General features: G+C 42.8%; 1 protein-coding gene across 1 annotated transcript in view; it reads left to right on the top strand.

The window, feature by feature from the left end:
* Nucleotides 1-22,393, top strand: part of PIK3C2A (phosphatidylinositol-4-phosphate 3-kinase catalytic subunit type 2 alpha) — a 96,160-nt gene that overhangs the window by 70,235 nt on the left and 3,532 nt on the right. The window contains exons 21-32 of the mRNA XM_050957091.1: nucleotides 1,166-1,258; nucleotides 2,002-2,131; nucleotides 3,852-3,988; nucleotides 5,178-5,347; nucleotides 9,233-9,389; nucleotides 9,913-10,022; nucleotides 10,895-11,102; nucleotides 18,171-18,295; nucleotides 20,554-20,671; nucleotides 20,761-20,842; nucleotides 21,376-21,485; nucleotides 21,760-21,885. Coding sequence (XP_050813048.1) covers nucleotides 1,166-1,258; nucleotides 2,002-2,131; nucleotides 3,852-3,988; nucleotides 5,178-5,347; nucleotides 9,233-9,389; nucleotides 9,913-10,022; nucleotides 10,895-11,102; nucleotides 18,171-18,295; nucleotides 20,554-20,671; nucleotides 20,761-20,842; nucleotides 21,376-21,485; nucleotides 21,760-21,885 — 1,566 coding nt within the window. The remainder of the gene's footprint in view (nucleotides 1-1,165; nucleotides 1,259-2,001; nucleotides 2,132-3,851; nucleotides 3,989-5,177; nucleotides 5,348-9,232; nucleotides 9,390-9,912; nucleotides 10,023-10,894; nucleotides 11,103-18,170; nucleotides 18,296-20,553; nucleotides 20,672-20,760; nucleotides 20,843-21,375; nucleotides 21,486-21,759; nucleotides 21,886-22,393) is intronic.

A 22,393-nucleotide genomic window follows, 5' to 3' on the forward strand; every position in this document is an offset into this window, starting at 1 on the left:
ATTTTGTCTAAATTGTCCAGACTGTCTAAGCTGTTGTGACAGCACATACGGAGAGACATGACTTGTTTTCTTTGTGGCATGTTTATCCCACCAAAGTCAGGGTAATTGTCCTGTCCATCATACAAGGCCACCAAGAGGGAAGGGCAAAAAGGGTAGCACAAGTGGCATTGTAACCTGGCGCACACAGTCACAGCACCACTCACTGATAATTGGCCTGGTGGCCTCTCTGTTGTGAGTGATAGGCAGCTGGGCCAAAAGCTGAGTGGCATTGTGACCCCGCGTACCAGGTTGCAACACCCAGAGCGGGGAGCTGGGGCCAGAAACCACTGCTGCCAGACTAGTGTGATACAAGCACTCTCCAACACCCCAACCTCCGCTCAGTGTTTTTGTTTTTGGAAGGGTGGGAGGCCTCAGTTTCATATTTTGTGTCAGACCCCCAAAAAGCTCTCTGCAGCCCTGCCACCATATTTTAGGAGAAATGGGAGATGGTGTGCAGATTTCTGAGAAAGTAATGATTCCAACCAGGAAGACAACCTATTGAAGATTTTTTTAATCTTTCAAGTTATGGAATATATTAGTGATACTTGCATATTCAAATACACATGTGAATTAAATGTTAAGTCAATTGATTGTATACAAGCATATAAGACATTGTTAGGGAAGAGACAGAATGACCAAAAGGAGGAATGTAGTCACTGCTGTTAACTAGCAGGCATGTCAGAACTGGGCATTCAAGAGATAGTGATTGGAAGATTAAACTCCATTCCAAGATGTTAGGTGTATAGTGTGATGAATCATGGGGCAATGAAACATTTTTAACTATGCATGTCAGATGTAAGTCTGTTAAATATCAACACCACAATTTAAAAATCTTGTGGGTCTCTCAAAAGCAGCAACATTTAGTTACCGGTTGTGTGATGCTCTCAGGAATGGGAGTATGAGACCACACACTCTAGAGATAGTACTTTGTGATATATTGCCACTTCATCGGTCTCAGAACTTGCGTTGTTATAGGGTGTGCAAACATTCCAAGTATTAATAACTTTGTCTGACATGCTAGCAATTTTAAATTATCTCTCGGCAAACTATTAACATTCTATTTGATTTCTAAGCCAAAAATGTTATCAGTCATCCTTCTAAGGATTAAACTATCATGTACTTGCAGGCATGTTCCTTCTTCAATTCTAATGCAGTACCACTAAAAGTCACATTGGTGAATGCAGATCCTCTGGGAGAAGAAATTAATGTTATGTTTAAAGTAAGTTTGGTTTTTTCCCCCCCTGTTCTACTGCAGGAAAGAGATGGGGTTATGATAACTAATGCCAACAAAACTAGCTAGCTTTGCCATGTATCTACAGGCTATTAGCTGCATCTTGAGTCTTCTCTCTATATTTAGAAACCGACTTAATTGGATGAATGAAAATAGCTAATGCCACGAGTGGTTCACATTTGTAGAAGGTTGAAAACTTCTTTATACTTACATGGCTCCCATTGTGGTCATATTAGTGCTCCACAATCTTTAATGTTTTTATCTTCACAACACCCCTGTGAGGTAGGGCAGTACTATTAGCCCATTTTACAGATGGGAAATTGAGGCAGATACATATTAAGTGACTTTCCCAAGGTCACACCCTGTCCATAGTGGAGCTAGGAATTGAATCTGTTTCCCAAGGCCGAGTCTAGTACTCTAACCATTACACAAGCTTACCTCTCCTCCCCTTCTTGGACTGAAAGTGTAACGTTTAAAAAGGAAAAATACTATGCTCATCTTTCAAAGAGAGTATCTCAAGGGCTAACTGAGATGGCTGAGTATATTGTGTATATATAAAATGCCAATTTTCAGTTTATACAAGCTTCATTGTGGCCCATCATTTACGCTTTCTCTGCACCTAAGGAAATAAGTCATTTGCAATTTAAGAAGAAAAGTATGGTTTGTCTTACTGGGGATATCTGTCTAGTTCATTGTTCAAAGTATGCTTTCTCTGCTTATTTTTATTTAAGGTCGGAGAAGATCTGCGACAAGATATGTTGGCTTTACAAATGATAAAGATTATGGACAAAATCTGGCTGCAGGAGGGACTGGACCTGCGGATGGTTATCTTCAAGTGCCTCTCAACTGGAAAAGATCGAGGTGCAGTAGCCAGATAGACAGTGCCCAATGTATTCCTGCAGTTCTCCCCATAAAGGGCTCTGCAACACATTCTTGGCAGTTAAAAACCCACCAGTTTCTCATGAATGGCAGACGTATGTAACAATGAATGTTAGCAGTAGACCCCCAGAAGGAAACTCAGCACTTCAGCAAGAGTGCTTTACAAGTGTAATAGTATTGTGAAACAAAACTGATTGGAATCACGCAGTACTTGGATTCCATTTTGTTGGATATACGCTTCTGCTCTTGACCACTGAGCTCCTCAGTGATCCTTACAGGTAAAGATTAGTGGAACAAACAAGATACGTGGAAATGAGAGAGAAAACAAATTAGATGCAGTGGAGAAAAACACAACTGAGAAGGATGAAATACAGGAGCAATGCTAATTCTGGCATGCCATATAATTTCAGAGATCTTGAACTGCTAAAATGTTTGAGGCCACTACATCACATCAGTCCATCAGCAAAGATGAGCAAACTCACAGGGAGACAGTTAAGTTAAAATCAGTACTTGTGTACCTGTATTAATACTTTCAGCTTTTAAAAAGGAAAATTTTAAAAATCCAATAAATTTTGCACCACATACTATGTTTACATAGGAATGAGGCAGCCTTTTCTTCAACACTTGTTCTGACTGGATTTGATTCACAATACGTTAAATGCCTTGGAGCTTAAATAGTGGAAGGTGTCCTTCACAGGCAATTGACTAATGCATTGTGGGCCTGATCTTGAGCAGCACTGAGAACCTGCAACTCTCTTTGAAATCAGTTGGGTCTGACCCAAAGGCACTCACAAGAGCACAAATGACAACTTTAGGTACTATAAATATTGACATCCAGATAAATGTGGCTGAGAATAAATTGCTTTTTGAATACGGAAGCTTTGCTTTTAGAATGTACAGAAAGCATTTCTTCTGTACATTCCAAAACTGTGCTCTAGATTGGCAAACCATGTAATACCTCATTCTTTTTTCTTGTCAGTCTGTTTTAAAGTATTTTTTTAAAGTACTTTCAGTGTTATGAACAAAAATGGAAGCTCTGCTATAGATTTGTGCCTGCTACTTCCCCTCCTCCACAAAACAAAAAACCTACTATCCAAATAGGGATTTGTGGTTTAGCTAAAAGAATTTTCTTTTTTTAATAGCCACTTTCTCCTAAATAAGGCCTCTTGTAGTGCCACGTATTGAGTGTTTTGTGTTGCTCTAGAAATAAGTCAACTTAGAGCCTCTTCTACTCCAGAACTTCACTTATACTAGTTAGTCATCTAAATTACTTGAGTGCATGTGAGATGTTTTCCTGTCATTAAGTAATGATTATACCCAATACTAGTTTTACACAAACTGCATATTTAACCAGCTGATGGTTTTTTAAATCAAAGTAGGAGTTACCTACAATATTCCACAAACCTTAACTGATTATAGTAATAACACATGCTTAATTTAGCTACATATTTTTTGTAGTATACATTGTAAAATTGCCTGCAGAGAGGTTTAGCAGACTAACAAAGTTCACAAATATTTTTTCACTGCTTGAGACTGGGATTGGGCTCTACATTTTAAAATCAAATGTCTTCAAGATACTTCATACCAAATGAGAGGTAGTGGAAAATATAATGTAAAAACAAGATTTAAACCAGAGCAGTAGTCTTTGATGTGTGCTCTCTCCCTCTCTCTATATAATACACAACTTAATTTTTATATATAGGATTGGTGGAGCTTGTTCCTGCTTCAGATACACTTAGGAAAATCCAAGTGGAATATGGAGTGACAGGATCTTTTAAAGACAAGCCACTTGCAGAATGGCTGCGAAAGTATAATCCTACAGAGGAAGAATATGAAAAGGTAACTTCCATAGTCTTCCTTCAAAATGGTAAACATTTTAAGTTCCAGGAGAATACAACTCTTATTCTGATTCTGCCACTAAATAAGTTTTCTAACAATCTGTTTGAAGCTATTCAGGATGTTGAATTTTCTGTACTGTATACATTTCAGAAAAGAAATCAAAATTGACTGTAGGATTGTAAAGGAGGCTTTTGGAAATGGCAGTTTAATGTTTCATTTCAGATATATCTATTAAAATGCCTTCTAAATGTAGGAAAAATTTCATCCAAAATTAAAAGTAGCGGCGAAGCATGACATTCAGGGCTTGTCTACATGACTTAAGTCAACTTAATTTTGTCAGCAAACAGCCACTGCAGTAATTGAAGCAGTGGTTCATGTCCATACTTGCTCTTTCAGTCGGCGGTTCATGTCCTCCGCCAAGTGTGTGGGGCATTGTGGGACACTGACAGCTGGATCCCAGCAATCCTGGGGCTCACCGCTGAGGCCCCACACCTGTGGCTCTGATGGTCCAAACTGGCTGACAGCTCTGGCTGTAAGAGCCAAGGGTGTGGGGGAGGGCTCCAGCTGTCAGCCCCATTCAAGGCTGACAGCCAACAGGTGATGTAAGTAACAGTGTCTACATGGACAGTACATCACCCTAACTATTTCAGCATAAGCACTATGCCTTGCGTGGAGGTGGAGTTATGGTGGTGTAGCGGAGGACTTACCTCAGTGGAATCTGCATTGTAGTGTAGACACTGACATAAGTAGGTTGATGTAAGCTGCCTTATATTGATCTAACTCAATAGTATAGAACAGGTCTCAGTTTTAATCTTGAGTTAGAAAATATGACCCCTTCTCATGCTGTTTCTCCTTTGGATGCAACATTTCATCTTTACCAGGCAGGGGTATGCAGATTTGGTAAACAAAATCTTTGGCCTTTACTTGTACTTTATCTCTGAACAGCCTTTTGTCTGCCTTCTCGCCCCCAAAAACCAAACAAGTTGCCTCTCCTCTTAGCAGTACAGCATACAGAATTTTTTCCTAAATAAATAGCTTCCCAAGTAGTCTGAGGGAAGTTTACTTAAGAACTGTCAGCTGCCCAGAGCTCCATCCATGTTGTTAAAAAGTGAACTCTGAATGATAAACTGAAGTACATTTTTCCCATTGGTAGATTCATTCTGATCTCATTACTTTTTGCTAATTTCAGGCTTCAGAAAACTTCATCTATTCTTGTGCAGGATGCTGCGTAGCCACCTACGTATTGGGAATCTGTGACCGTCACAATGATAACATCATGCTTCGAAGCACGGGACATATGTTCCATATTGACTTTGGAAAGTTTTTGGGCCATGCACAGACGTTTGGTAGTTTTAAAAGGTATCTTCTACAGTTTAGCTTTTGAGAATGCAGGCAACTTCCCTTTTGCATTTTTCCTCACACGATTAAACATCTGAATCTGTTATCACTGTCCTCAATGTGAACTTAGTATTGTCTTCATTGAGTTCCTCTGTATGTGGGTCCCACTCATGGTGCACTTGTGCCTTCTGCACAGGAATGCAGAAAGCTTTCTCTAGCAGTGTCCACTAGGGGTTGGACATGCTCTTCCATTTCCCCACACAAGACCCTAAAGGGCGGGATGACCAACTGCCAGTCAGTTTCTTCTGACCATCCTAGCAGAGAGTTGGAACTTCTGAGTGTTCCTTTGTTAGTTTTTAGACTGTAGTTTAGGAGAAAGTTAGTTAGGTTTTTTATATTTTCTTTTATTGCCTCTTGGCTTAAAAAAAACCCACAATCCTGGGTTTTAGCCATGATGCCTCAACCACGCTTACTGGATTTTAAATCTTGCCTGTTGCAAAGAAGAGTAATTCCACTTGAAGACAGTCACACATGGGAAGAGGGAGAAGCGTGTGACAGCTGGAGTCCTTCCCTGGCAGGAGGGAGCAGTAAAACTGGCAGACCCAGAGAAGGAAGGGAGAACCAGAAAATTTGGAAAGGGCTCAGGGAAAATGCAGCATGGTACTAGGTGGAACAGACCTTGATTGCTGACTAGAGGGCCCTGGAAACAGAACCCGGAGTAGAGGGTGGGCCTGGGTTTCCTAACCAGTCACTGGGGAAGTGGCACCAGCAGGTCAGTGCATAAGACGACTGCCTGAGCCTGTTTGGGAAAAGACTTCCCTCCCCAGAAAGGAAAACCACAATAGTGACCTGGCCAGAGGGCCAAGTCACAAAAAGGAGGCTGCAGTTCCTGGAGTGAGAGGGCAAACACTGCTGGAGGAGGGTGCAGCACCTGGCAGAGCTAATTCACGGGATGGCCAAGAGGAGGCACCACCAGTAGTGAATTCACCTTGTGACAAGGATCTTCATATTTTCTTCCCCCCCGCATCAGTCATCAGACTCCTAAAAGGTTTATATCCCCTTTTTCCACGAGTTAGAAAAATGCCGCCTCCTTGGCATTTTGAGTTTAGGGTTTATGGCTTTAAGACTCAAAAAGACATTGCATAGCTTGTTTTATTCATCATTTATCCATGAAAGTGGTGTTTCTAGTGGCTATTACTTCAGCCCCCAGAGTTAGCTAAATCCAAGCTGTCATGTCTACCCACCATATGCTTTTTCATTAAGATCTCATCCCAAATTCATACCCAAGTTAATACAGGATTTTCACATTAACCAGTATATTCACTTATCAGTTTTCTATCCTATGACTCTTGCTTCTCCTGCATAATTAAAACAAAACTTCACACTTTGGATGTCAGAAAGAACCCTCTTGTATTACCAAAACAAGACCATTGAGAAAGAAGCTTAGGTTGTTTGTGGAATATGGTAAAAGGCTCAGGTCAGACCACTTTACTTCAGCAGGTTTCCACTGATGGAAATATGTAGAGCAACTCTGTGGTTATTGGTTCCCACAGTTAGTGGACGTTACTCGTTAGAGAAGAGCTGTTCTCCAATCTTTGTTCAGATAACCTCCTAGTGCTCACCTCCAAAGAATCAAACTGCTGGCTAATTATAGTAAGTGGGATCCATATGCACAAGAGCTCAAAGATGAAAGAATGGTTACTCACCTTATAGTAACTGATTCTTCAAGATGTTCTGTGTATGTGGATCCCACGACCCACCCTCCATTTCTGCAGCTCAGTCTTATCATTGGGACTCTGGGCGGCAAAAGAAATTGAGTAGCAGTTGAGGTCACCCCTCCCTTTATGCTCTTGGGTGGGGGAGCAAGAGTGCACACAAATAATATCCATGACTCCTAGTGGACACTGCTAAAGAACTTTCTTAACTCCTGTGCAGAGGGCACAAGTGCACCATGGGTGGGATCCACATGCATACACCATCTAGAAAAATAATTGACTGCAAGGTAAGTAACTGTTCTTTTAGGTTGAACCACTCAATTTCCAAAATCCATTTTGGATTCTCATTGTAGACTACTGTGCTTCTGCAAAGTCTCTACAGTCTCCCCCTGGCCATCAACTTTGTTAGTTACAAGTCTGCTTGAACGCCAAGATGTGAAGGCTGCTCCTACATACTAGAGATGTTCCGTGCATTTAAAAACCTAGATGCACAAGTGTAGCTTTAAAGTAGTTCTGTTACTATTCCAGCAATTGGAAGACCCAAATGTGCTAATTGGCACAACTGTCCTCTGACATTTCATTTCTATACTTTCAGGAATATCACTTTTTCCGTAAGGATTTTATTTTATAAATGAATTTCCTGGACCAAAAGAGCTTTGCACAAATCAGTGAAAAACCTAAGAAAGCTGTTTATAAAGCAAACATTTTGGAACCAGGATATTCTAAGATGAGGTTAGTGTAGCTTTTTTAAATGTTGAGATTGTTTGAGGGAACTCCAACTCTGACCGGATGACCCCAGCTACCGTGTCATAGCTATGATCACCAAGGAATATCCGTGTGTAACATGGCATACTTCTATATGCTGTTTTAGAGGGCATACAATTATATATTGCATGATGGAGTACCCTAAGCTTTATCAGGAGTTGAAAGAGGACCCAAGGGTATTAACTGCTATCTACTTTAGAGTGTTGAAGTAAAGTGCACTATCTGGGTCACAGACCAATGGTGAATGAACATATTCCTATAATGTATATGGAGGATGAGTTGATAAGGTGAAGAGGAATAGAATTGTTTGGATGGGTGGATCATTCTTATGCGCTGGATGATATTCAGTATTAGTATGGAGTGCCGGGTTGTCTCCTTAACATGCGGTGCCAGAGAGCTCCGGTGCTGAGGATCTCTTAGACTGGAGTCCTTCCTTGCCACCGTGTCACGTATCAATGCCAGGGCACTCTATATGGACACGCTCGGTGCTGGGTCCTGGTGGTCCGCAGCAGACTGGGGATGAAGAGCAGATTCCATGAGCAACTGTTTGTCGGAAATCTCGCTCCTTTTCTGGGGTGGAAAGCCCTGCAAATCTTGTCTGGTGTGCCTTCCCTAGACAATTCAGACGCGAATCGTGAGGGTCACTTGTTGGCATAGGTTTACTGCAGGTTCCACAGGGTTTAAAGCCTTGGGCTCATGGCATGTCTCGGAGCCCAAGCCGGGGGTTAGGGATTGGGAAAACCCTGCTCCCAAACCTTACTATATACACTATCTACTAACTACGCTATGGAAAGAACAGTCAGGGAAGCACTTGCTAGGCAAGCAATCGCAGTTCCAACGACCATCACTGGCAGTAAGAAGGAACTGAGGAGACGGGGTCGGCAGGGTCCTATATCCAGCGCCATGAAGGCACCACTCTTGGGGGCGCCTGACGGGAGCTGCTACGGGAGAACTTTCTGACGACTGTGTACATGGTGCGCACGCACCTGATTGAAATTGACATGAACAGGCACTTGAAGAACTTAACTTTAATTCCTTGGTGTTTGGATGTTTTCAAATATAATTGATTTACATGTACAACTTTAACCTATCTTAAAGTTTTTTTGGTTGGGAATTATTTTCTGATGTTACCTGGTCACAGAGGAAAACTTTGTATTCATGCATTATTAAATATGATTTCTAAGAATATTCTTCCCTTTGAAATCATGGCTGTAATATTAGAATTAGCAAGAATGGATCATACCCTGCGAGTGAGACTGACCTGCTCCCTGCAAGTGCAGTGATTTGATTAATGCTTTTAGTTCAAGCTCTTGGAAAAATACTGCTTTAGAGTAGTAATTACATTTAGCAAATTGCAACTAAAAGTGCATGAAAGTCCAAGAAACAGTCATTTTAACAAACTCTGTATTTTGGTTTTTTTAAACAGGGATCGGGCTCCTTTTGTGCTAACATCAGATATGGCTTATGTCATTAATGGTGGTGAAAAACCTACTATTCGTTTTCAATTGTTTGTGGATCTCTGCTGCCAAGCTTACAATTTGATCAGGAAACATGCAAACCTCTTTCTTAACCTGCTTTCACTGGTAATAGTTTTTATTGCACATAATTTTCTTGTAGTTTAACTGTGGATTTGAGTAAATTTACTCCTAGGAAGTTATAGCCTCTGATAAATCCAGTCTATACAAAAAACCTAAATTGTTGGCATTTATACTTTAGAATCACTTCTAAATGTGCTGTTACAAGCCAGAAATTTAGTAGTGTTCCTGTGGAAATACTGGAGGTACTTGTTACTGAGATTTTTTACGACTTAGTTTTTGCACTATGGGAAATAAAATTATAGCATGAAATTCCTACCTCTTACTTTAGTTTTAGCTTCTGTAGTAACTGCTAAAGAGTAAGAATGCCAAAACTAATGTTTCTTCAACACTGATGTTAACTGCCACACAATGTGGTGGTGATGGGAGTAGTTGTTGGTTAATAGCATTAGTATTTAATGTAGTACCCAATGCCCCAATCAAGTCTGGGGCCCTAATGTTTTAATTATTTAAATATAAAAATAGATTTGATATTCTTTCCAGTGTAAGAATAGTAACTTGTCTTCTATAGATGCTTTCTTCAGGTTTACCAGAACTTACTGGAGTTCAAGACTTAAAATACGTACAAGATGCTCTTCAGCCCCAAACTACAGATGCAGAAGCTACTATCTTCTTTACAAGGTACTAAATAAGTGACAAGTGAAACAGAACCAAAATATATAAACTCACCACTTTTTTTTCCTATTAGAAGCTCTGCACTATACTAAAACACTGTAATACTTACAGCTTATAAAAGTTCAGTAGTCTTGAAATTATCATAGTTATAAAATAAAATACTAATCTGTTATCTATCACTAATTTGAGAGATGTACAGAACTTCATTTTCTCAAATGCTTAAATGTTGGGGTAAAATGTTGAGCCTGTTTTACTTAGATTTTTTTTTAATAGTGAATGTTCTAATACGTAAAATGCTGGGAGTAGTGATTGATGGACAGCCAAATAAAGCTGTTAAGCTGACTTTCACATTCATGAGGAAATATTCACTAATTGATTCCATAGCTGATATGACTCTTCTAAAGCTGTTTACAGTGGGAACCCTCTTATTGTTGTGAAGAACAACTCTTACTGGAACTGCAGCTTGCCATATTTTGGAAACAGTTCAGAAATCTAATTACAAATATTTTCACTGTATCCAGTTTTCACTAAGTGAACTACTGGATCTCCTGCAGTATATAGTTCATTGATCATTTAACCTAAATAAATGAAAAATATGGTATGTATACAGCCTTGACAAACTCTAGACGACCTTTCTTGTTCAATCTTTAACTTTACCCAAAATTGGAGTATTGGATATCCCAGTGCTTGCAGAAATGTTGTCATGTTAATGGACCAGTGACCATTTTTTGTCAAAACATGATGTGTCCTTTTACCTCAGTGGGGATTTGATATATTTTAGAATTTGGAAGCTAAGGTGCTGACTAACCAAACTGGAATGTGTGCTCTGAATATGTAATTGTGCTCCAGCATTTGAAGTTACTGTCTTTTTTTTATAGGCTGATTGAATCCAGTTTGGGAAGTGTTGCCACAAAGTTTAATTTCTTCATTCACAACCTGGCTCAGCTGCGTTTTTCAGGCCTACCTTCCAATGATGAGCCTATTCTCTCATTTTCTCCCAAAACGTATTCACTTAGACAAGATGGTCGAATCAAGGAAGTGTGTGTGTTTACGTACCAAAAGAGGTACAACCCAGATAAACATTATGTAAGTGTGTGGATTTTATTCCAATTTGTAAATACTCACTATGCTCAATGCCACCGTCAGGCTTCCTCTCCACCATTCACTTTAGTCACATGTTCTCCTCTTCCAAATAAATTCAATTCTTATCAGCAGAGAATTAGTCTATGCCCCAAAAGTAAAACATAGCTATTCCTAAATGGGTTGATTCCATTGTTTCTCTCAGCTGCCTATTTACCTGCCAAGAATGGGAACAGAACATTATAGTGCACATAATTAATTTAGTGTAGAATACATTAAGGCTTACTATAATTCTTCCTAAATAAAACATTATAACCAGGAAATTAAGAGTTAAGATTAAATGTAAAAAAAGGACACATTAAGGTATGGAGAAAGTACAGTTAGTGTATCCAAACAACCCTATAGTAACACTATGCAATAACAATATGATTAAGGCATTTAGTATTTGGGGATCCAGATTAAATTGTTTTTAAAGACTCATTAGATTTTTTCCTCATGGTGTCACTACAGTTATGCCCTAACTGCATTTCCATACCTTAATGTGTTTAACTCTGAATTTCTAGTGTATAATAAAATATATAACAAACTATCGTGTTCCTCTTGGAATGTAGCTGCTCTGCCAGTCTGTTCAGAATCTTTCACTTGGGGCTTTGAGAACCAGAACAGACTCTAGAGGCAGCAAGCATTGGAATCTGCCACCCCAAAATTGAGAGACTCAAGCCACAGATTTTGATCATGTTGGACAGGCTGATTTCAAGACCCTCATGATCTTTGAGAAAGCAAGCTTATATTTGCAACTTAGTGCAACTCTGCAAATATGAAACCAACTTCCAAAGTTAATGTATTTCTGATCCAGTGTATAGTGCTCTAGTCTAGAATACTGGTCTCAGGCTGTTGTCCTAATTAACATTTCCTCTAAACTGTTATCCTAAAGCAAGAGAATGAATTACTGTATATACTTGTTCATTTGCCTGTTCATTTATAAGCCAGTCCCCCAAAATGGATAGGTAAAAATAGCAAAAACTGTAAGACCCTTTCATATGCCGACCGTATATTTCAGGGATTGGAAAACTTTGGCTCCCGGCCCATCAGAGTAAGCTGCTGGCTGGTCAGAATGTTTTGTTTATGTGGAGCGTCTGCAGGCATGGAGCCACTCAGCTCCCTGTGGCTGCGGTTCACCGTTCCCAGCCCATGGGAGCTGCAGGATGTGGCAGCTCCCATGGGCTGGGAACGGTGAACTGTGGCCACAGGGAGCTGAGGGGCTCCATGTCTGCAGATGCTCCAGGTAAAGAAAACGATAATATATTAGATATTTAAATGATTCCATACAGTTTAAAACGATCAAATTTTGCTGTAGACCTGCTTATAAGCCGACCCCTGCTCTTTGGTGTGTCTTGTTATACCAAAAATATTCAGCTTCTGAATGTGTATGTGGTAGATACCAACTGATAGCAAAGTATATATAATCTTTCATCTAGTTAAAATTATGTGAATAATTCTGTAAATTAGGGGCAGATGCACCAGCTGGGGAAGGTAAAATAAAAGCCCAAACTACAGTTCGGTGCAAGACTCTTTCCTCAGGTCTGGCTTTATCCTCACAAAAGGATTCAAATAAAGCAAAACAACTAAAAATGCTTGGTCCCAGCCATCAGAGGCCTTTCTAGATTACAGCAAGCTAGAAGGAGAGAGGGCACAGCCTTCCCCCAGGATAGCTTTTCCTGCTAATGACTAGGTCTCTCGCCAGATCCCTATGGAGTGGCTTCCTTCAGGGTCTGACCTAAACCCTCATCTTTCCCAGACTGAGCCTGGAGAATTTCTTTATATAGTTTCCAGCAGCCAGTCACATAATGCCTAGGTGACCAAGCTCCATGATGTGTCGAGACGACCACTCCAGCCATCCCTCTGTTTTTAAGGGGGCTATATCACTAACGTTCACTGGCCACACCTGTGTTTAATTCATGTGGTACAAATGAAGTCACTGAACTTAAATTTTTGATCTAGTTGACCAATGCAGGGTATCCAGCAGCAGCTACTGAGACCCACAGCACTCCAGTACTGCAAATATATAAAGATCTTCCAACATGCCAGATACAAAAGCCAGCTGCCATAAGCAATCTTCAAGTAGCTACATATGATTAGTGCTGAAATCAAAAGGAAGAAGGATAAACTTATTGGGAAAGGGCTTTTCAGTTGTAGTAAGTTTCCTTAATTTACACTAAAGGCTGATTAATTGAAACTAGGAGAAAAAGTGAGATTAGATTTCATCAGCCTTGCATCACTTTGAGGCATGTAGTCTAGATAAACTATAATACTTGATAATATACTGATGGAGTCACTGTAATACATCTTCTTCTTCGAGTGCTTGCTCATATCCATTCCAATTAGAGGTGTGCGCGCGCCACGTGCATGTTCGTCGGAGACTTTTTACCCTAGCAACACTCAGTGGGCCAGCAGGTCGCCCCCTGGAGTGGCGCCGGTAAGGCGCCTGATACATACCCCTGCTGGCCCGCCCGCTCCTCAGTTCCTTCTTACCGCCCGTGTCAGTCGTTGGAACTGTGGAGCACGGCTAGCCGTTCTCCACCTCCCTAGCGTTTCACTCTTCTACAGTATAGTGTATATAGTTCTGTAATTATAGTAATAGTTGTAGTTATAAAGTTAGTTAAACGTAGTTGTAAATAGTTATAAAGAGGATCGGGGGTTTGCCCCTTTTTCCTCCCCGCGGTGCCGGGGCCCATGCCTGGTTCACCCGGCTTTAAGCCTTGTGCGGCCTGTCATCGGCCGATGCCCACAGGAGATCCGCACGACTCCTGCCTGAGGTGCCTAGGCGAGTCCCACCTTGTGGACAAGTGCCGGATCTGCAAGGCGTTCAAGCCCCGAACGAAGAAGGAGCGGGACAGTCGCCTCAAGCAGATCCTGATGGAGGCAGCGCTGACTCCCCCACCGTCGGCACCGACTCCGGCACCGGGGCCAAGTGTCGCCTCCGCTCCGGACCGCCCGGCGCTGGCAAAGGCTTCAACTTCCCGCTCGGCACTGGCCCGGCACCCTAGCCGGCACCGCTCCCTCTCCCCGAGGAGCAAGAAGCACAGGGCTCCTGCGGTGCCTACAACTGCACCGCAGTCTGAGTGTGCCTCCAAACCTGACCGCCCGGCACCGTCATCCGCCGCGGCACCGAGCGTCGTCGCACCATCGACTCCGGCTCCTCAGGGACCGTTGAGTCCGGTGCATCTCAGCTCCCCAGTGAGAACAGTGGTTGAGCTTGTCGCGCCCTCCACGCCGGAGACTTTCTCCGTTGCACGCGACTTCATCGCCCTGACAGAGCCCGAGCTGCCCCAACCCCCAGCACCGCCGGTGCGGGTTCTCCAATCGATGGGCAAGCCCACCATGGTGTGGCCGCATTCGCGGGCACTGCTGGGCATCGGTCCCGTTCCAGATCGAGGGACCACTCTCAGCGTCGCCGCTCGAGATCCAGATGCCGCTCGCAGTCCCGGGACCGCTACCTGCGGCACCGGTCGTACTCGTGGCACCCTTCAAGATCCCGGTCGCCGTCGTACTACTCTCGGCACCGGTCTAGATCGCGGCACCGACATTCCTACTGCAGCCAATCCTGGCACAGCGGCGTGCGGCACCGGTCGACCTCCCGGCACCGAGCTGGTAGCAGGTCCCGGTCCAGATCGAGGTACCGCCATGACTCCCGGTACCGCTCGCCGGCACCGCGCAGCGACGTCGGGATGCGCAGAGGCCTGACGCAGTCATCGACGGCTCCTCCATGGCCTTCAAGGCACTCGTCCGCTTCTTCTCATATGGACAGCGCCTCTTACGGGGGTTCGGATGTGCAGGCCCCCCTGGACCAGGGACCACCACAATGGTCCTTTTGGACGCCCTGGGCATACCACCAAGCCCAGGGCGAACCTTCGGGCCCCGCTCGCTCCGGCCAATCGGAGCATCGTGCACCAGAGGCAGCAGGCCTCCCCCCTCAGGTATGGAGGAAGACCCTACGGATCCCCTGGCGCAGCAGGATGCTCGGGAAGTGGAGGTCCCTCTGGACGAGGCTTCCGTTCAGGAACCACTCCTCCCTGGGGTGTCTTCTTCCTCGTCTCCAGATGAGGCGGTAGCGGGCACATCTTCATCAGGGCCCCTGCCGATTGATCTCCGGGCACATCAGGACCTTCTGAGGCGAGTTGCCTAGAACATAAACCTTCCTGTCGAGGAAGTCCCGGAAGTGGAGGACCCGGTGGTAAGCATCCTCTCTGCGGAGGCACCGACCAGGGTAGCCCTCCCCTTCATCAAGTCGATCCAGGCGAAGGCAGACACCATCTGGCAGTCTCCGGCCTCCATTCCACCCACTGCCCGCGGAGTGGAAAGGAAATATATGGTACCATCCAAGGGGTATGAGTACCTCTATGTACACCCTGCTCCTTGGTGGTACAATCAGTCAATGAGCGGGAACGCCACGGCCAACAAGCTCCTGCGCCAAAATCCAGGGAAGCCAGGCGCATGGACTTGCTGGGCCGCAAGGTTTATTCCGTGGGAGGCCTTCAGCTCTGTGTGGCGAACCAGCAAGCCCTCCTGAGCCGTTACAGCCACAACACCTGGGAGGCTGTCGGCAAATTTACGGAACTGCTGCCCCAGGACTCATGCCAGGAATTTTCATCTCTCCTGGAAGAGGGCAGGAGGGTCGCCAGGACCTCGCTACAAGCGTCCTTAGATGCCGCAGATTCGGCAGCAAGAACACTGGCATCAGGCGTAGCCATGCGCCGTATATCGTGGCTGCAGTCTTCCGGACTACCGCTGGAGCTACAGTACATAATTCAGGACCTGCCATTCGATGGGCAGGGCCTTTTTTCTGAGAAGACGGATCCCAGGCTACAGAGCCTGAAGGATAACCGGGTCATCATGCGCTCACTGGGAATGCACATGCCCCAGACTCAGAAGGCCATTCCGCCCCTACCATCAGCGCACTTACCCCCCGCCTCGCCCCAGACAACATTTCAACCGGAGATGAGGCCGGCCGAACCGTAGACGTCAGCCAGGTCCTCAAAGGGGTAACACTTCTGGGTCCGACAAGCCACCGCAGGGACCCAAGGTGAACTTTTGAGGGTGCGCCCGAGAGCAGCTTACCAATCCCTTCCCTGGATCCACTTCATTTCCTCAACCGCCTCCGCCCCTTCCTGCCGTCATGGTCCCAGCTAACTTCGGATCGTTGGGTCCTGCGTTTTTGGCTCATGTCCCCATGCAGGAAATCTGCTGTGCGGCCACCTGGTTTTCTGTGCACACCTTCACATCACGCTATGCACTGGTCCAGCAAGCTAGAGACGATGCTGCTTTCAGCGCAGCGGTTTTACAGTCCGCAACGTCTCGCTCCGACCCCACCGCCTAGGTAAGGCTTGGGAATCACCTAATTGGAATGGATATGAGCAAGCACTCGAAGAAGAAAAGACGGTTACTCACCTTTGTAACTGTTGTTCTTCGAGATGTGTTGCTCATATCCATTCCACACCCGCCCTCCTTCCCCACTGTCGGAGTAGCCGGCAAGAAGGAACTGAGGAGCGGGCGGGCCAGCAGGGGTATATATCAGGCGCCATACCGGCGCCACTGCAGGGGGCGACCTGCTGGCCCACTGAGTGTTGCTAGGGTAAAAAGTCTCCGATGAACGTGCACGCGGCGCGCGCACACCTAATTGGAATGGATATGAGCAACACATCTCGAAGAACAACAGTTACAAAGGTGAGTAACCGTCTTTTACTATTAAAACTTAAAGCGTGGTGAAACTTCCTGGAGTCTTAGTGAGAATTATCAAGTTGCCGATGAGTGAGGGTCTCTGGTATTCCTTGATCTAATCAGGTAAATTTTGGAGTTCTTACTATTAATTTATTAAATTGTAACCAAATTTCTAAACTGCAAATCCTTGACACTATGAACATTTTCCTATTGACAATTTAAAATTCTTTTTGCTTTTCCTGTCCCTTCTTCCCAAGCATGAGAACTTTCTTAACCTTTAAGATGACCTGCTGTCATTTTTGTTGCCCTGCACAGCACTGTCTCTTAAGCAATAACCATCCTGTGGCTTGGTGATCAGTACCGCACATAGTGTTATGAATGGATTTATGTAGATTTGTATATCACATTCTACATGTTGTGTATACTATCCTTTTAATAAAATCTAATGTCTGGGTTTCCTTTAACGGCTTCTCCGCACTGGTCTCATGGGTTCATTGATTCTTCTTCCCCCACCTCCCCAATAATCCTTCTTTCATTTTCATGACAACAGCCTGGATAATTGTTTCCTGTGGAACATATGCTCTAGCTTGATTTATTGCCACATAGTGATTAAACTGCATTTATAGAGCCCTGCATGGATAAAAAATTTGTATCCACATCCGAGTCGCATACATGGTCCGTGGATATCTGCAGATTTGCAGGGCTCTATGAACTTGCAGTCTACCAGCCATATTACATTTTTTAAAAAAAAGTTGAATCATTGAGAAGCTGAGGTGTTTGTTATTTACTGTCTCCAGGCTTAGTATTTTCACTCCTAGAAATTATGTTCTGCTTATACATTTCAAAAGTATTTTAACTCTTTGATTCACAAAGCTCCTAAACTGGTTATATTGATAGGATTTAGACTAGGACACTAATTATTGTCACTGCTGAAAACTGCCATGGAAACTTTGCATACAAGATACTTTGCCCAACTGATGAAAGGCTAAACTCACAACTCTATTAAAACTGGCTTGGTGTGTATATCTGTACAAACCCAAGTCCTGGTGTGGGATCTGAACCCAGAACCTCCAGGTTTAGAAGGGTAGAGTAACTACTGAGCCAGACTGGCACTATTTTCTTTATCCGTATGCACTAATACATAGATCTACATTACAAGATGGACATATTTAATGTCCTTTATGAAGACATTAGAGGGGTGGGTGGGTGTGGTGTGTGTATGTGTATTTGTATATACATATATAAATAAAATAACTACAGTTAGTCTTAGATTTTTCTGTGCAATATTTGTCTTCTATTTGGGTGGAAAAACAGTTGCTATTAATGGCTTCTTTAAATATTCTGGTTTTTTGGCAGATCTATGTGGTGAGAGTCTTAAGAGAGGGGCAAGTCGAACCAACATTTGTCTTCCGGACATTTGATGAGTTCCAGGAACTTCACAACAAACTCGGTATTCTCTTTCCTCTTTGGAAGTTACCAGGGTATGTTCCTAATTAACTAAGATACCTCATGTCCTTCATGTAGACAAAGGAATTTTATATTTTCGTTTCATGGAGTTTTTTCCAGCGTTGGCATAAGTGTGAAAAGGGGAAGTTCTCACCCTTTACTCTGCTATTGGGCTCACATCTGGAAAGATATCTAATCATAAATGACAGCAAAAACTAGCAACTGTGCCTCTTTGAAGAGGGGAGGTGTTTCTTTGCTTAATTGGGCCTGGTCTACGCTAGGGGGCAGGGTCGATGTAAGATGTGCAACTTCAACTACGCTATTCCTGTAGCTGAAGTCGAACTACCTTATTTCGACTTACCTCCTGTCCTCACGGCACGGGATCGATGGTCACGGCTCTCCCCGTCGACTCCGCTACTGTCATTTGCCCTGGTGGAATTCCGAAGTCGACAGGAGCGCGTTCGGGGATCAGTATATCGCATCTCATCTAGACGTGATATATCAATCCCTGATAAACCGATACCTACCCAATACCTACCCACCAGTCTGGCGGGTATTGTAGACGTACCCTAAGACATCAGCTTGCTGTGCTTGGTTTTCCTAAGTTCAAATAATTCAGATATACAAAGCATTTCTTATTTTAAGACATCTTTAGTTTCCTTTTGAAAGTGTCACAGAGCTGCCAACATTTGGGTCACAATTATTTCCACAATGCCCTGATAAAATTGGAATGAAAATTTGGCAGGGAGTGGCCCTTTTTGTAAGGGATGTACCTTTTGCCATCCCTATAAAAATCCACTCAAATTAGGCCAAGATATAAACCTTTGAAAGATCAGTTTGCATATGTTCAGTAGACTTCTTATATTTTAGTAGCTAGATTCCCCAAAGACTTTGTCCACATTGAACATGCTCCAGTCCATAACTGATCAGGACTTTCTCTGCAATTGCTGCTGTAGGCTGTACTAGGGCAGGATCTGAGAGCAGGGAGCCTGTCTTTCCTGTGCTCTGTGATGCCCCTGCTGGGCCAACGTAGCATGGAGGAAGAAGCTACCTGATTCAGACAAGAGCTGGACCTGTGGGTGGTTGACTGGGATAAAGTCTCTCTGTCCCTCTGCTGTCAGCACATCTCTGTGAAATCCACTGGGCAAGTGTCCCATCCTGCTATGGTGCTAGTCCACATGCAGGATGATAACCTATCAATCAACCTGCTGTCAATTACTCCATTAGCTCAAGTGGCAGAAATCTGTACGATGGCTCTCAAGCTTCCAACCCTGATGAGAACCCATGTGTGTCGACATGGAACTTCTGTCTTTAGCTTTTTTAAAAAACCTAGGAGGTTACATACACACACACACACCCCACACCATGTTAAGGTTGCAAAGTTAAACACTCAGAAGTTAGGCAGTGCTAGAATTAAGGGTGGCCAGGCAACCTTAATTCGGTTTGTGTATCAGCATTATGTAGTCATTGGTTACATGATATATGCTAATTTTTTTCATAGGCTCCCAGCCTCATTCAGTACATAGGCTGGACCTGCTCGGGGATGAAGGGGATTATGTGGTGAAGGAGGTTGTGTAAGACCCCTGCTTTATAAAGTGGTAGGTGTGTGTAGTAAATGAGGCTAGAGAGGGCAGGAAGACAAAGGATGGTCTCATGATTAAGGCAGCTGAATGCTGCCCTCGAGATTTGTATCCTGTACTTCTTTCTGTCAGGAGTTTCTTTGTGATGCTGGGCTAGTCACTTAAACCTTTTCACAGATAGTGACTAATTGTGTGTTCAGTTTTGTTTGGGGTGCTTGACTTTAGATCCAGGGGTCTAATTTGCAGAAGGGCTGGACAGCTGCACCTGAAGTCAGTGGAAGCTATGCTTTAAACATATGAGGTATTCTGAACTACATTGAACAATGAGAAAACAAAATAGTGACTAGCTGTTTATTAATTGTGCATTGAATAAGGCAAGGGTCTTGTGGAAGGTATGTCTGTGATAGTATGTGATCACGTACTTAAAGACTACATCACAACCATATACACAAGTTGAATTAAATTTCCACCTTGACTCTGGCACTTCCGAGCACATGGCTTTGCAACCTTAATGATGTTTGAATGTATTTTTTTGTGTGTAATGTTGAATATAGCAAATGTAATGGTGTGTTCATAAAGCAAATACACTACTGTGCTTTGTTTCAAGTCATTGCCAAGAATACATATCAGCCATTCAGGATTTAAGTTGTACTTAAATCTTAACTTACATTAGTAAAATTAGCAACAAAACGCATCTTGTCATTCTCTTGTAGCTTTCCTAATAAGATGGTTCTGGGAAGAACTCATATAAAGGATGTAGCAGCCAAAAGAAAAGTAGAGCTGAACAGCTACATACAGAGTTTGATGAACAGTTCAGCAGAGGTGTCAGAGGTGATGGCTCAAAGCATTTAAATAAAATTAGTTCTCTCTCACATTTTAGTACATTTTAAGCTAACATGTAACCTTTTTCCCAAATGCAGTGTGATCTTGTTTATACATTTTTTCACCCTTTACTTCGTGACGAGAAAGCTGAAGGAATAGATGGAATAGCTAAGCCTGCAGGTAGGCACACAAGTTTTGGGGGAGTAAATTGAATGACTGCAATATAACACGAAAAACTTGAAAGTACTGCACAGTATAAAATCCATCTTTTGATTCCTCAGCTTAACTGTTTTGCCCTCACGAAAAAATAATCAGTCTTCATATCAAATTCGAGTGTCCTTTACTTTGAAAATGTCTTTCAAGTAAATCCTACACCATATGGTTTCAGATCAATCAAAATAAAAATTGCACATAAGTGAGAATTTCTTAATTATTTTTAATGCTTTTTATTAATCAGATCAAATAAATACTCCAATTCTCTCACTCTAATCCTCCATATTGATTCCTGTTAGAATACCTATTCTTTCTGGGTACCCAGACCTTGCCAATTTTGGAGGTAAAAAGTTCCTGACTCACTGATAAAAACTGAAAAAAGGAAGTGAATTTGGCATAAGTCTTACATTTGTCAGTTTTCAGTACACTTAATTAGCTTGGTACAGTGGTACTGATGGACAATTGTGTGAAGGAAAATAACTTGTGTCGGTATTTTTAAGATGCAAGTCCATCAAGTCCTACCTCAGGCAAAGTGGGAGGAGAAGTAAAGTTGTCTATCTCGTATAGAAACGGCACTCTGTTTATCATGGTGATGCACATTAAAGACCTGGTGAGTGAAGAAAGTGAACCAAAATTTCACAAACTTGTATTATATGAATAATTCATATAGAACGCTGTCGGATATTGGGAGGGGGGTGTGTGACACAGAATGGAAGTATCTTCTTAAAACACATTTGTCTTCTGTTAGTCTGATTATGAGCAGTTGCTCATATGTTAAGTAATTGAGGTGAACATAGACTCTAGTGCATTTCTTTGGAGGAAAAGATACTCAAATGGAATACACTAAAATAGAATGAAGGCTAGTTGTTATGCTCTATTTACAGGTTACTGAAGATGGTGCAGATCCAAACCCTTATGTAAAAACATACTTACTTCCAGATATAAACAAAACATCAAAACGCAAAACCAAAATTACACGAAAAACAAGGAACCCAACATTCAATGAAATGGTAAGAAAAAATCAGTTACCTGGTAAAGATTCCATAACTTTCTTTCATAAATACATGCTGGTGACCACAATTATTTGAAATCCTGGTAAGTCAGTCCTGTCAAACATCTCAGTAAATTGCTTTGCACTTCTGAAAGCTTTGTACCTTATAAATGTGCACACTCCTGTTCCAGATTTATTCCCTCCCCTTATCCCAAAATCCAAAAAAATCATAACTCTGGAAGGGGGGAAAATATCTTAGGCAAATATTGACTGGCATATTCTCATTAGAATTCACAAAATGCATTGACCGTAACCTGCATCACTTGCTCTCTGGTTGCTCTAAACTGATTGATTGGATTTAGCAATCTTTTCACTTACCCAGCACCTTGCATCTGAGCTCCTCGGGATACTTTAAACATGAAGTTACACAGCACCCCTCTAACAGATAAACATCCCCTTTTTACAAAGGATAACTGAGATGCAGGCTTGCCCAGGGTCACACAGCAAGTTGGTAGTAGATCCAGAGA

Source organism: Gopherus flavomarginatus, chromosome 5, assembly GCF_025201925.1.
Source record: "Gopherus flavomarginatus isolate rGopFla2 chromosome 5, rGopFla2.mat.asm, whole genome shotgun sequence".
NCBI lineage: Eukaryota > Metazoa > Chordata > Testudines > Testudinidae > Gopherus > Gopherus flavomarginatus.